The sequence below is a fragment of the Somniosus microcephalus genome, chromosome 10, assembly GCF_052327205.1.
Source record: "Somniosus microcephalus isolate GS21.2 chromosome 10, FLI_Smic_1.0, whole genome shotgun sequence".
In the NCBI taxonomy this organism is placed as follows: Eukaryota; Metazoa; Chordata; class Chondrichthyes; order Squaliformes; family Somniosidae; genus Somniosus; species Somniosus microcephalus.
The window spans coordinates 66,401,986-66,416,474 of NC_140996.1; the positions used below are offsets into that span (position 1 = coordinate 66,401,986).

The following is a 14,489-nucleotide window of genomic DNA, read 5'->3' on the forward strand; positions in this document are numbered from 1 at the left end:
CAAAGTGCAAAACAAGAGAGAGATCACCCTCGAAGGGCAAAAAGTAGGAGGTGTGACAAAATGTTTTTCATTGTTTTATTAAAGGCCGAGATTCGTGGTCAAATTTTTGTAACTGTTTTGGACATTGTCTCCAGGTTGTGAGAGCCAGTTATGTTAATGACTCTTTTTTTGTGTTTCTTTCTATTAGTTTGTCATGCGGAAATGAGACACACAAGAGTTTGTCAAATAAAGAAGTTTCTGTATTCAAAATGTGCATGTTTGGTCTTTGCAATCATTGTTGCCTGGGGGTTGCGGGATGGTTTCATTCAGGTTGTTTGAATGGCAGAAGCCATTTCCTCGGGGGGCCTAGAAGCGACTTGCTATGAGCCTTTGATGGACGGCCCTTCCACTTTGTACATTGTGTGCCTCCCTCCTGCCTTGGTGCTGCTGGTGATCATTCTCCTCTGCTGGTGCTCCAATGTCTGGTGGCATTGGCTGGGTCCTGAGGATTGCAAGGTTATGCAGCATGCAGCACACAACAACGAAGTGGGAGACTCGAAATAACAACAGAAAATGCTGGAAAAACTCAGCAGGTCAGGCAACATCCGTGGAGAGAAATTTGAGTTGACGTTTCGGGTCGAACCCTTCTTCTTCAAAACTGGAAAGAGAGGAAAATAGATTGAAGGCAGGGCTGCGATCGGACAAAAGAAGTGAAAGAAACAAAAGAGCTAGACGAGATGGTAATAGGCTGAGATTAGGTGTAAAGTGTACCGGCAGGGCAAGAGATAACTGCCAGGTGTGAGAGAGAAACAAAAGGAAGGGGGGGGGGGGGGGGGGAAAGGAGTGGAAAATTTACAAGAAAAAATGTGTAATAGGGGCCGGGGTTATGATCTGAAATTGTTGAACTCGATATTGAGTCCGGAAGGCTGCAGAGTGCCTAATCGGAAGATGAGGTGCTGTTCCTCGAGTTTACGTTGAGCTTCCGTGGAACAATATAAGAGGCCCAGGACGGCGAGGTCCGAGTGGGAATGGAGCGGTGAATTAAAATGACAGGCGACCGGAAGCTCGGGGTCACCCTTACGGACTGAACGGAGGTGTTCTGCAAAGCGGTCACCCAATCTGCATTTGGTCTCCCCAATGTAGGGGAGACCGCATCGTGAGCAGCGAATACAGTATACTAGATTACGAGAAGTACAAGTAAATCGCTGTTTCACCTGGAAGGGGTGTTTGGGGCCCTGGACAGCGGGAAGGGAGGAGGTATCGGGGCAGGCGTTACATCTCCTCCGCTTGCACGGAAAGGTGCCAGGCGAAGGGGAAGGGCTGTTTGGAGTGATAGAGGAGTGGACTAGGGTGTCTCGGAGGGAGCGGTCCCTACGGAATGCTGAAAGGGGAGGGGAGGGGAAGATACGTTTGGTGGTGGGATCACTTTGGAGGTAGCGGAAATGCTGGAGGATGATCCGTTGAATGTGGAGGCTGGTGGGGTGAAAGGTGAGGACAAGGGGAACCCTATCGTGGTTCCGGGAGGGGCAGGGGTGAAGGCAGAAGTGCGGGAGATAGAACTGACACAGTCGAGGGCAGTGTCAACCACGGTAGAGGGGAATCCTCGGTTGCTGAAAAAGGAAGACATGTCTGAAGCACTGGTGTGGAAGGTGGCAGATACGGTGGAGACGGAGAAACTGGGAGAATGGAATAGAGTCCTTACAGGAAGCGGGGTGGGAGGAAGTGTAGTCCAGGTAGCTGTGGGAGTCGGTGGGCTTGTAGTGAATATTGGTCGATAACCTATCCCCAGAGATGGAGACGGAGAAGTCGAGGAAGGGAAGAGTCAGAGATGGACCATGTGAAGGTGAGGGAAGGGTGGAAATTGGAGGCAAAGTGAATGAAATTGTCTAGTTCGGGGCGAGAGCAGGAAACGGCACCGATACAGTCATCAATGTATCGGAAAAAGAGGTGAGGGAGGGGACCCGAGTAGGACTGGAACAAAGATTGTTCCACATAGCACACGAAAAGGCAGGCATAGCTAGGACCCATGCGGGTACCCATGGCAACACCTTTGATTTGGAGGAAATGAGTGGAGTTAAAGGAGAAGTTGTTCAACGTGAGAACAAGTTCAGCCAGTCGGAGGAGGGTGGTGGTGGATGGGGACTGGTCGGGCCTCTGTTCAAGGAAGAAGCGGAGCGCCCTCAGGCCATCCGGGTGGGGGATGGAGGTGTAGAGTGATTGTACGTCCATGGTGAAAAGGAAGCGGTTGGGGCCAGGAAACTGGAAACTGTTAAAGTGGCGGAGGGCGTCCGAAGAGTCGCGGCTGTAGGTGGGAAGAGACTGGACAAGGGGAGAAAAGATAGAGTCAAGATAGGAAGAGATAAGTTCCGTAGGGCAAGAACAGGCTGAAACGGTGGGTCTACCAGGGCAGTCCTGTTTGTGGATCTTGGGAAGGAGGTAGAAGCGGGCTGTGCGGGGTTGGGGAACTATGAGGTTGGTGGCAGCGGGGGGGGAAGATCTCCAGAGGAGATGAGGTCAGTGACAGTCTTGGAAACGGTGGTTTGATGTTCGGTAGTGGGGTCATGGTCCAGGTGGAGGTAGGAGGAGGTGTCGGAGAGTTGGCGTTCAGCTTCCGCTAGGTAGAGGTCAGTACGCCAAACAACAACAGCACCACCCTTGTCAGCGGGTTTAATGACAATGTCAGGGTTGGATCTAAGAAAATGGAGTGCTGCAAGTTCAGAGGGAGGTAGGTTGGAGTGAGTGAGGGGAGCAGAGAAATGGAGACGGCCGATGTCACGGCGGCAGTTAGCGATGAAAAGATCTAGCGAGGGTAAGAGGCCAGGGGGAGGGGTCCAGGTAGAACAGGAATTCTGCAAGCGGGAGAAAGGGTCAGTTGTGCGGGGGGAAGACTGCTGGCCAGAGAAGTGGGCACGGAGACGAAGGTGGCGGAAAAAGAGCTCAACATCGTGCCGAGCTCGCAATTCATTGAGGTGGGGGCGTAAGGGGATGAAGCTCAGGCCTTTGCTGAGGACTGATCGTTCAGGGTCAGAGAGTGGAAGGTCAGAGGGGATAGTGAAAACGCGGCAGGGGGTGAGATTGGGAGGAGGGGGGTCAGAGGAAAGTGAAGGGGAAGAAGGTTCCGGAGGGGCGTTGGTGTCCAAGACTTGCTCAGGCGAATACTGAAGGGCTCCTCCAAAATGGTCCAGAGAGCGGAACCATTGCTTGAGCACGCCGATTGTGTGCTCAACGATGTTCCTGGTAGCTTGATGGCTCTCGTTGTATCGCAGCTCAGCAGGGGTGTTGGGCGTATGGAGCGGTGTCATCAGCCAGGTGCACAGAGGATATCCCTTGTCCCCGAGAAGCCAACCTCCTGGGTGATGCGGTGCCTGGAAAAGGTCTGCCACAGAAGTCTCGCACAGGATGAAGGCATCGTGGTTGCTGCCAGGAAAGTGGGCATTGACAGCGAGTATCAGCTGTCTGTGGTCACAGACCAACTGAACGTTTAAGGAATGGAAGCCCTTTCGGTTGCGGAAATCCTCGGCATTCTCTTGCGACGCACGCAAAGCCACATGCGTGCAGTCAATGGCGCCCTGCACCATGGGAAAGCCCGCTATCATCGCAAAGCCCGTTGCGTGTTCTTGCTCCTTGTCTGGGGGTCATGGGGAAAGAGATGTACTCTCGTCTCCTTTTAAAGAGGGCATTTGTGACCTGATGGATGCAGCAATGCACCGCAAACTGGGAGATATTGGCGATGTCCCCAGTAGCTGATTGAAATGAGCCGATGGCATAAAAGTTGAGAGCCACTGTTATCTTCACTGCCACCGACAGAGACGTCCTGCTCCTCAGTTGAGGCTGCAGATCTGGCTGAAGCAGGTGGCAGAGCTCAGTGACCATCTCCTTGCTGAAGCGCAGCCTTCGCAAACACTGCTCCTCAGATATATTAATGTAGGAGAACTGTTGGCGAAAAACTCTGGGAGGGTAAGGTCTCCTGTACAGAGGCCTGTTGGCCCTCCTCCGTCTGGCCATGATTGCCACTCTCTGCGTCTCTGTGCCCTCCGAATGTGATGGAGAAGAACGATGTTCTCATCCATTGCAGCCCCTATAGTATCTGGGCAATCAAAGTTATGAAGGTCAAAAACCAAAGTACCTGCAAAGTTATGGTCAGAAGCCAAAACTACCTCAGACAGCGTTGACTCAATGCGGAAGTCTCTCTTTGTCTCTCTCTTAATCTCTCTCACTCCGAACGAGTGGTGCAAAAATGGCTACCACACAGAAGCCAGGAAGAGGCCCCCTTTAAATAGCGTCCCCCCCAGCCCCACGGCGACTGGGAAGCGTTCCAGTCAACCTGTCATTGGGTGCGCCAGGCGGAAAGGAGGGGGGCGCCACTCAATTTCCATTCCGAGGCGTCACAAGGGCGTTGCGCTCTGGAATGACGTCAAGATCTGCGTGCGCAGGAGATCGGACGGTATTGTTTAGCGCCGCCGCAAAATGTCCGGTCAATTTCGCGGGAGGCGCAGATATCGCCGCGCCGGGGCGCTAGTTGCTTTGCGCCCCACTTGGTACCCTCTTAAGGCACTAATGGGAGGCGCAACCAACTGAATTTTTCCCCCATGGTGTTTAAAAATTATTGTACTTATTTTGTGATTGTATAAATTTAAATCATAACGCAACTCCCCATCCCACAACATACTTTTCTCATTTAACAATTCCCTGTTTACTTGATCTGAAATTTTCCCTACAAGAAAGTTTAATTTTATCTATTTGTTCTAATCATTGTGTATAGATATATTCATTTGCATTTAAAAAAATATCAAATATTATGTGGCATTTCTTTTCCAGTGAGTTTGTAGCAGAAGAAGAGGATGAAAAATTTTGGCAGTTTGTTGACACTGTCAAGGAAATAACATACCTTCAGGGGGGTAAGATTATCTTGTATATTCCACTCTGTAAATCTGTGCTAGCAAATTGGGAAGATTTGGCAGGAAGGAAGGGAACTGTGGCATTGCAAAAGTGCTGATAGTGGTCTGATATTCCTGGAAAGGGCATTTAACTATTGCGCTCCAAAGAGTGTAAATACAAGAAATATTTGAATTTACTATATAGAAAGAAAAGTAAGAAAGACTTGCATTTATATAGCGCCTTTCATGACCTCAGGATATCCAAAAGCGCTTTACAGCCAATTAATTACTTTTGAAATGTAGTCACTGTTGTAATGTGGGAAATGCGGCAGCCAATTTGTGCACAGCAAGGTCCCAGAAACAGCAATGTGATAATGACCAGATAATCTGTTTTAGTGATATTGGTTGAGGGATAAATATTGGCCAGGACACTCTGCTCTTATTCGAAATAGTGCTATGGAATCTTTTACATCCACCTGAGAGGGCAGACGGGACCTCGGTTTAACATCACATCTGAAAGATATCTCCAGTTTTATGGAGAATATCAAAGATGAATCTAGCTTAAAAGCAGATTGCTTCCTTTTATGTATATGTAAGCATCACATCGAGGTTTGATGGTCGAGGTAGATAAGGGCTTGCGATAATTGTCTGATACACAGTGATCAATTAAGGATGGTGATGATTGTGCTTTGGACATTCAACTAAGTCGTATTTATTGCCTCAAACTATATAAAGCCATGTTTCCCCTCTGCTCATCTGCTCAGGACTTTCTAATAGGATACCTGAGATTGAGAGCTCTGTGCAGTGAGAAGTTCAAACTTTTGTTCTTCCACTCCATGATACTGTTCATTGATGTTTAAACTTGCTGTGCTCCACACCACCATCGGCATAGAGTCAGAGTAATAACTTTGGCCCATCGAGTCCATGCCGGCTCTCTGTAGAGCAATCCAGTCAGTCGCATTTCCCTGCTTAACCCCCGTAGCCCTGCAAGTTTATTTCCCTCAAGTACTCATCCAGTCTCCCCTTGAAAACATTGAGTGTCTCTGCTTCCACCACGTCCGTTGGCAGCGAATTCCAGGTCATCACCACTCGCTGTGTAAAAAAGTTTCCCCTCACATCCCCTCTGTATCTCTTGCCCAAAACCTTAAATCCCCGAGTCCCCTAGTCCTTGTACCATCAACTAGTGGGGACAGCCTTTCCCCGTCTAGCCTATCCAAACCTGTCATAATCTTGTACACCTCTATCAAATCACCCTTCAACCTCCTTTGCTCTAACGAAAACAAATCCAGCTTCTCCAACCTGTCCTTGTAGCTAAGATCCCCCATCCCTGGAACCATTCTGGTAAATCTCCTCTGCACCCTCTCGAGGGCCTTCACATCCTTCCTAAAGTGTGGTGACCAGAACTGGATGCAATACTCCAGTTGTGGCCTAACCAGTGCTTTATAAAGGTTCAGCATAACTTCTCTACTTTTGTACTCAATATGAAACCCAAGATCCCATATGCTTTGCTAACCACTCTCTCAATATGTCCTGCCACCTTCAGGGACCTATGCACACTAACTCCCAGGTCCCTCTGTCCCTGCACACTCTTTAAAATTGTGCCATTAAGTGTATATTGCCTCTTTCCTTCTGCCAAAATGCATCACCTCACACTTCTCTGTATTAAATTCCATCTGCCCATTCTGCTAGCCTTTCTATGCCCTGTGGCAGTTGATTGATATCATCATCACTGTTTGCCACACCCCCAAGTTTGGTGTCATCAGCAAATTTAGAAATTCTACTCTGTATTCCAATATCCAGGTCAAATATATATCAAAAAAAGCAGTGGCTCCAGCACTGAGCCTTGGGGAATACCACTGTCTACCATCCTCCATTCTGAAAAACAGCCATTTACCACAACTCACTGTTTTCTGTCCTTAAGCCAATTCCTTAGCCAAGCTGCCACTGACTCAATTTTGTTAACCAGCGTTCTATGTGGTACTTTGTCAAACGCCTTCTGAAAATCCATGTAGACAACATCCATTGCATTCCCTTCATCAATCCTCTCTGTCACTTCATCAAAAAATTCAATTAGATTAGTCAAACACGATCTGACTTTTACAAATCCGTGTTGGCGCTCCCGAATTAGCTCAAACCTCTCCAAGTGCCCGTTAATTTTTTCCTTGATTATTGTTTCTAAAACTTTACCCACCACTGATGTTAAACTGACCGGCCTGTAGTTACTAGGATTGTCCTTGCACCCTTTCTTGAACAATGGTGTCACATTTGCCACTTTCCAATCCTCAGGCACCTCCCCGCATCTAGGGAAGATTAGAAAATTATGGCAAGCCCTTCCGCTATCTCTTCACCCAATTCCATAGAAACATAGACATAGAAGATAGGAGCAGGAGTAGGCCATTCGGCCCCTCGAGCCTGCTCCGGCATTCAATGCGATCATGGCTGATCATCCAAATTCAGCACCCTGTCCCTGCTTTCTCCCCATACCCCTTGATCCCTTTAGCCTTAAGAAATATATCCAACTCCTTCTTGAATATATTTAATGAATTGGCCTCTACTGCCTTCTGTGGTAGAGGATTCCACAGGTTCACCACTCTCTGGGTGAAGAAATTCCTCCTCATCTCTGTCCTAAATGGCTTACCCCTTATCCTTAGACTGTGACCCCTGCTTCTGGAATCCCCGACCATCGGGAACATCCTTTCTGCATCTAGTCTGTCTAGTCCTGTCAGAATTTTATAAGTTTCAATGAGATCCCCTCTCATTCTTCTAAGCTCTAAAGAATATAAGCCTAATCGACCCAATCTCTCTCTATATGTCATTCCTGCCATCCCAGGTATCAGTCTAGTGAATCTTCGCTGCACTCCCTCCATGGCAAGAACATCCTTCCTCAGATAAGGCGACCAAAACTGCACACAATACTCAAGGTGTGGTCTCATCAAGGCCCTGTAGAACTGCAGCAAGACATCCATGCTCCTGTTCTCGAATCCTCTTGCTATGAAGGCCAGCATACCATTTGCCGCCTTAACCACCTGCTGCATCTGCATGCTTATCTTCAGGGACTGGTGCACAAGGACACCCAGGTCTCGTTGCACTTCCCCTTTTCCCAATCTATTGCCATTCAGATAATCTATCTTCCTGTTTTTGCCACCAAAGTGGATAACCTCGCATTTATCCACATTATACTGCATCTGCCATGTATCTGTACTGCATCTGCCATGTATCTGCCCAATCACCCAACCTGTCCAAATCATACTGGAGTTTCTCTGCATCCTCCTCACAGCACACACGCCCACCCAGCTTTGTTTCGCCTGCAAACTTGGAGACATTACATCTAGTTCCCTCGTCTAGATCATTAATCTATATTGTGAATAACTGGGGTCCTAGCACCGATCCCTGCGGTAACCCACTAGTCGCTGCCTGCCACTCGGGAAAAAAACCCGTTTATTCCAACTCTTTGCTTCCTGTCTGCCAACCAGTTCTCTATCCAAGTCAGTACCTTACCCCCAATCCCATGTGCTTTAATTTTGCACGCTAATCTCTTATGCGGGACCTTATCGAAAGCCTTCTGAAAATCCAAATACACCCCATCCACTGGTTCTCCCTTATCTATTCTACCAGTTACATCCTCAAAAAATTCCAGTAGATTAGTTAAGCATGATTTACCTTTTGTAAATCCATGTTGACTTTGTCCGATCCTGTCACTGTTTTCCAACTATTACATCTTTTATAATGGGCTGTAGCATTTTCCCCACTGGGAATGTCAGGCTTACCGGTCTATAATTCCCCGTTTTCTCTCTACCACCTTTTTTAAATAGTGGGGTTACATTAGCTGCCCTACAATCCATGGGAACTAATCTTGAGTCTATGTAGATTATCAGGCGCTGGGGATTTATCGGCCTTCAATCCCGTCAATTTCCCTAACACCAGTTCCCTACAAATACTGATTTCATTGAATTCCTCCCTCTCATTAGACCCCAATGTTCCCCGACATTTCTGGGAGGTTATTTGTGTCCTTTTTTGAAGACAGAACCAAAGTATGTATTTAATTGGTCTGCCATTTCTTTGTTCCCCATTATAAATTCCCCTGATTCTGACTGCAAGGGACCTACGCTTGACTTTACCAATCTTTTTTTCTTCACATATCTATAGAAGCTTTTACAGTCAGTTTTTATGTGCTCTGCAAGCTTACTCTCATTCTATTTCCCCCCTCTTAATTAATCCCTTAGTCCTCCTTTGCTGAATCCTAAACTGATCCCAATCCTCAGATTTGCTGCTTTTTCTGGTGAAATTGTATGTCCTCTCCTTGGATCTTATGCTATCCCTACTTTCCCTTGTTAGCCACGGTTGAGTCACCTTTTTTGTTTTATTTTTATGCCAAACAGGGATGACCAATTTCTGTAGTTCATCCATGCGATCTTTAAATGTTTGCCATTGCCTATCCACCGTCAACCCTTTAAGTAACGCTCCCCAATCCATCCTAGCCAACTCACGCCTCATACTATCATGGGTCCTGAATTTAAATAAAGGAAACTTAGTCTCTGAGTCAACTGCTCCACTCTCCATCTTAATGAAGAATTCTATCATATTATGATCGCTCCTCCCCAAGGGGCCTCGCACAACAAGATTGCTAAGTTATCCTTTCTCATTACATAATAGCCAGTCTAAGATGGCCTGATCTCTAGTTGGTTCCTCGACATATCGGTCCAAGAAACCATCCCGTATACACTCCAGGAATTCCTCCTCCACAGTATTGTTACTAATTTGGTGAGCCCAATCTATATGTGGATTAAAGTCACCCATGATAACTGCTGTGCCCTTATTGCACGCTTCCCTAATTTCCCATTTAATGCCATCCCCAACCTCAGCATTACTGTTTTTGGGGTCTGTATACAACTCCCACTAACGTTTTCTGCCGCTTGGTATTTCTCAGCTCTACCCATACAGATTCCACATCATCAGAGCTAATATCCTTCCTTACTATTGTGTTAATCTCCTCTTTAAACCAGCAATGCTACTCCACCTCCTTTTCCCTTTTCCCTGTCCTGCCTGAATATTGAATACCTCTGGATGTTGAATTCCCAGCCTTGGTCACTCTAGAGCCATGTCTCCGTAATCCCAATTATATCATATCCATTTATATCTATTTGCGTAGCTAATTCATCCACCTTATTACGAATGCTCCTTGCATTAAGACACAAAGCCTTCAGGCTTGTTTTTTTAACACTCTTAGTCCTTTTAGAATTATTATTTACTGCAGCCTTGTTTAATTTACACCCTTGATTTCTCTGACTTCCACTTTTGCTTTTCTCCTTCCTGTCTTTTGTTTCTATCCTTGCTTCCCTTTCCTCCGGAGATTGCTACCTTTTGAGATCCTGCTTTTTAATCTCTCTCCTAGCTCCCTAAAATCAGCCTGCAGGACCTCCTCTCTCTTTCTGCCTATGTACTGTATAAATATATAGAGAAGTGTGGTGGTAGATCTTGTCACCTTTTTACATTGAATAGTACAGGAATAAATTTGAGTTCCAGTATACTAATCACTTTTATATTTGGTTTTCTATGGTTTATTTTCGTATTTCAATTTTTCTCAAAACTTGGTCAGCCATCTGAAGGTCATTAAAAATAAAGGAAAAAAGATAGGAAAGCAAAGAATGGATTAGAAAAAAACTACTACATTTAGTTTGGGTTTGTGATCATTAATATTTTTTACCATTGAAAATGCTTCCAGTTAAATTTTGATGTTATGTATGCATTTGTAATAATGTATGAATAATGACAATTGGTAGTGATTTTACTAAATATGATTTTAAAATAAAACCAGTTACTTTCTTGTTAGTTGCATTTAAAATATAGATCATTTATACATTGTGTGTGTTTTTGCATTTTTCTGTCTTCAGCTATTCAAAAAGAAACAATTTGATGCTTCAGTTTTGGTGTTTCTATTTTTCAGTCAAGAATAGAGTGACCTTGGCTATATGGGCTTTGCTGAGTGCCACCAAAGTTTGTCAGGAGTTGAATGGTGTTGAAACCATTTGAAGTGGGACAAACTGTGCATTGTTTTTTATTATCCACTTGTAACAGAAAGCCCTTGGCATCACAGCAAACTAGTGAAACATTACAATTATTATGGATGACAGATTTTCAGGAGCACTGGGACTCAACCCTGTAACTGTAACATTGCGATGACAATGCTGTTACTTGCAAAATAAGTCATTTCTAGCATACTACTAAGATAATTACTGCAACTGACTTTGTTTACACAGTTCTCTTATTAATGTGATACAATTTGATTTAACAGATTCCGAACGTAGTTATTGTAACTTGATTCTAAAGAAAGCTGGCCAATTTTTGTCTCAACTGAAATTTAATCTTCTGAAGTTTGCTCTCTCGCTGAGAGCATATTCTCCAACTGTTCAGATGTTTCAGCAGGTACGTGTAGTGATCTTCATGCTATGTTGAAGTCAGCTTTGTTGGTTGCAAGAGACCATGGCATAACAAAATTACTTCAATAAAACGCTTCTAATAAAAGAAAATGAAGACCATTGAAGCACCTTAAAACTGCATTCCCCTCTTTTTTTTAAAAAAAAACTTCATTGACAGGGACATTTAAAAAAAGAAAGGGAATTTTAATTAATGTCAAAAAATATATTTAAAAAAATCTAGTTCATTAGTGCAACTGAAAAAACTGCCTGGAGGGGATGAATCCTGTATCACCCAAGTATACTTCAGAATGAGTCAACAATAAACAATTTTGACCGTCTGTGGAGATAGTTTTCCCTTTTTAAGTTTATGGATGCTTAGCTAAATTTCAGTTCATTTTTAGTTTGGTGCAAGTTTCTCAATGCCAGCAATCTCCTGTAGAGGAGGACCTTAATTACCAGCTTAAAGATACAGGGGGGAAAATTGGCTTGCGCCCCCTCTGGGGCGATAACTTCGCCGGGGTGCTACCCACGCCCGAAATTCAATGGTAGCGCCTCAAGCAGGAAGCGGGGTGCTACTGGAAGCGCTCTCCCGCCCTCTTGGGGCGCTCCCATTGAATATTGCAGCGCTACGTGCAGCAGCGCCACTCGGGCCGGCACTTAACGCTACAGTACAGCAGGCCTCCCTCCCCTGATTAAAGGGAAGGGGCCTAGCACAGTGCGCAACAGGGCCCTGCTGGAGCACCGGGGAGTGGGGTGCTGGCAAAAGAGCCCGGCACTCAAGGCTGCCCGATCGCGGCCAGCACCCCGCCTGAGGAGGCGAGAGGAGGCCCAAAGAAAATGGCTGCCCGGCACCTGCCCTTTAATTATCGCTGCCCCGGCTGCAAAAACCTCCCCCTGATCCTGTCGGACATAGCGTCCGGCAGTAGGTCGGGGGCGCGAGACAAGTTTGCGGCCGGGGCGCTGCGCATGGCAATGACGTCATCGCTGGAGGCGCAGCGCCGCGGGATACTACAGGAAACTTTGTGCTATCCGGCACCCATGGGACCGAGCTGCTGCCGTTGCCTCAAAACTGCCGTACTCTCCAGAGTTAATGTTGAGAGATACGGAGATTCTTATCTCTGTATTTGACAACAAACATTGTTGCTTAGCAACAGCTTCTAAACACTCGGGTGTGGCCCTAAAGCTCTGTAGCTGAAGCTGTTGCTATAGCTACAGACCTTGCACAGCTTCACTGTTCAAACAAAGCAAAAACAAACAAACAAAAAGAATAAAAAACGGCTGCTGATTTTTGCCGGTGGCTCTAGATTGCCGGATAGCTCACCTCCGGATAGCACAATGTTTCCTGTACCGGCTACCACTGCCACTGAACTCCCGCTGAATTTCGAGGGAGGCGTTAGCAGCACCGTGCCCGGGCGCTAGTTGCTTTGCGCCAAGTTAGCAACCGAATTTTTCCCCCACAAAATTAAAGTAATGTCTTTGTTTATTTTTACAAATACATGCACATACAACCACACTTCACTTCATTTAAATTGTCAAATTATGGAAATGCCCAGGTTTGTAAACTGTAATAGATTTGTTCCCAACCTGTTCATAACCTTGTGCATTGGCTCATACATGGCATTTCTGGGTGTATGAACTATGTTGCCCATTTTTACTCTTGTCAATTTTTGTTTATTAACTATGGGTAAACTGAAAATGCCGGTAAGGTTTTCCTTCACCCTGGACTTGCTTATATTGATGTTTTGGGGCATAAAATTGTAGGTGTAACAAATTTACTTAGGTACTCTTGTCCCTATAATGGCCCATCAGCTCCATTGATTGCTTTGGACCAAACAGCACTTTACCTCAAACTTTTAAGTGGTAGAAATGACAAGTCTCAATACACACCCTTCTCATTATCCCTACCATGAGTACAAAGCTGCCATTCCCTACTTTTGTTTTTAAATGTCTATTCATACTACATCTGTTAGTTTTAGATTGGCCAAAATTGTACATGTGAGCTACATACTTTTTGACTTTAGAAAATAATTATTGTGCTCCTCAAGGTGCGGGATATTATTACAGGAGAATGGTCTTTTTTTCAGGTATTTCGCATGGTTAGATTTTTTTTTTGCTCAACAAGGTAAAGATGTTGGTGCTTTGGACACCCAAGGTCATTATTAAGCTATGATAGCAAAATACTGCGGATGTTGGAAATCCGAAATAACAACAGAAAATGCTGGAAAAACTCAGCAGGTCAGGCAACATCCATGGAGAGAAATTTGAGTTGACATTTCGGGTCGAACCCTTCTTCAAAACTGGAAAGAAAAGAAAATAGATCGAAGGCAGGGCTGCGATCGGACAAAAGAAGTGAAAGAAACAAAAGAGCTAGATGAGATGGTAATAGGCTGAGATTAGGTGTAAAGTGTACTGGCAGGGCAAGAGATAGCTGCCAGGTGTGAAAGAGAAACTAAAGGAAAGGGGGGGGGAAAGGAGTGGATTATTAAGCTAGTCCTTAGTCATTCATATGAAGAGTAATGGTCGCTGTACTCTGCCATAGGAGTGTGCCTTGGTTCCAATGTTAGAATTGCACCCCTAATGCACTATTTGTACCATTTCCAATACTATCCATTCTTATGTCCTCCCTTAATAACATTAATGCTGAACTAGGGGATACTGGGACTAAGACTGTCCAAACCGATTTTCAGTTACAGTAGACAGAAGAAACTTTCAACCAGTCTCAGCTGGATTTAAACCCACGCACCAGAGATGAAAGTATAGTGTTCATCTCATTCTCATAGTCATAGGGCTGGATTTTCATTGAGGAGGCGGGTAGGTGGGACTACAACTTTCGGGGTTGTAGTCATGCCTCCATCGAGTTGTAGCCAACCCACGCGATTTTGACTTGATTGACCTTGTTGAGCCCGCCCAGCGGGCCAATTAAGGGCCACCCGGCAACAGGTGACGTCACAGATTGACGTTTCATCTGTCAAGACCTTTTGACAGATGAAATATCAGCGTTTGACAGCTGTTTGAAGCTGTCAAACACTGACAATATGTACTCTAAGTTAATTCCTTCCTCTCGGGTTGATTTAGAGATCTCCCTGGAACAGAAAGCTGAATGCTGCAATTTTTGACACATCGCGGCCATTCTGCTTTCTGTGCCGGTGAGATGAGGGACTCCCGAGACCTGACGGAAGGAAGGCTGTAAAGGTAAAACTTCTTTAAACACACCAAA

The 14,489-nt window shown here is 45.5% G+C and overlaps 1 protein-coding gene across 1 annotated transcript in view; it reads left to right on the forward strand.

Annotated features, from left to right (window-relative positions):
- LOC147111533 (UDP-glucose:glycoprotein glucosyltransferase 1-like) overlaps nt 1-14,489 on the forward strand; it is a 680,288-nt gene that overhangs the window by 49,023 nt on the left and 616,776 nt on the right. The window contains exons 3-4 of the mRNA XM_085999896.1: nt 4,798-4,877; nt 11,149-11,279. Coding sequence (XP_085856022.1) covers nt 4,798-4,877; nt 11,149-11,279 — 211 coding nt within the window. The remainder of the gene's footprint in view (nt 1-4,797; nt 4,878-11,148; nt 11,280-14,489) is intronic.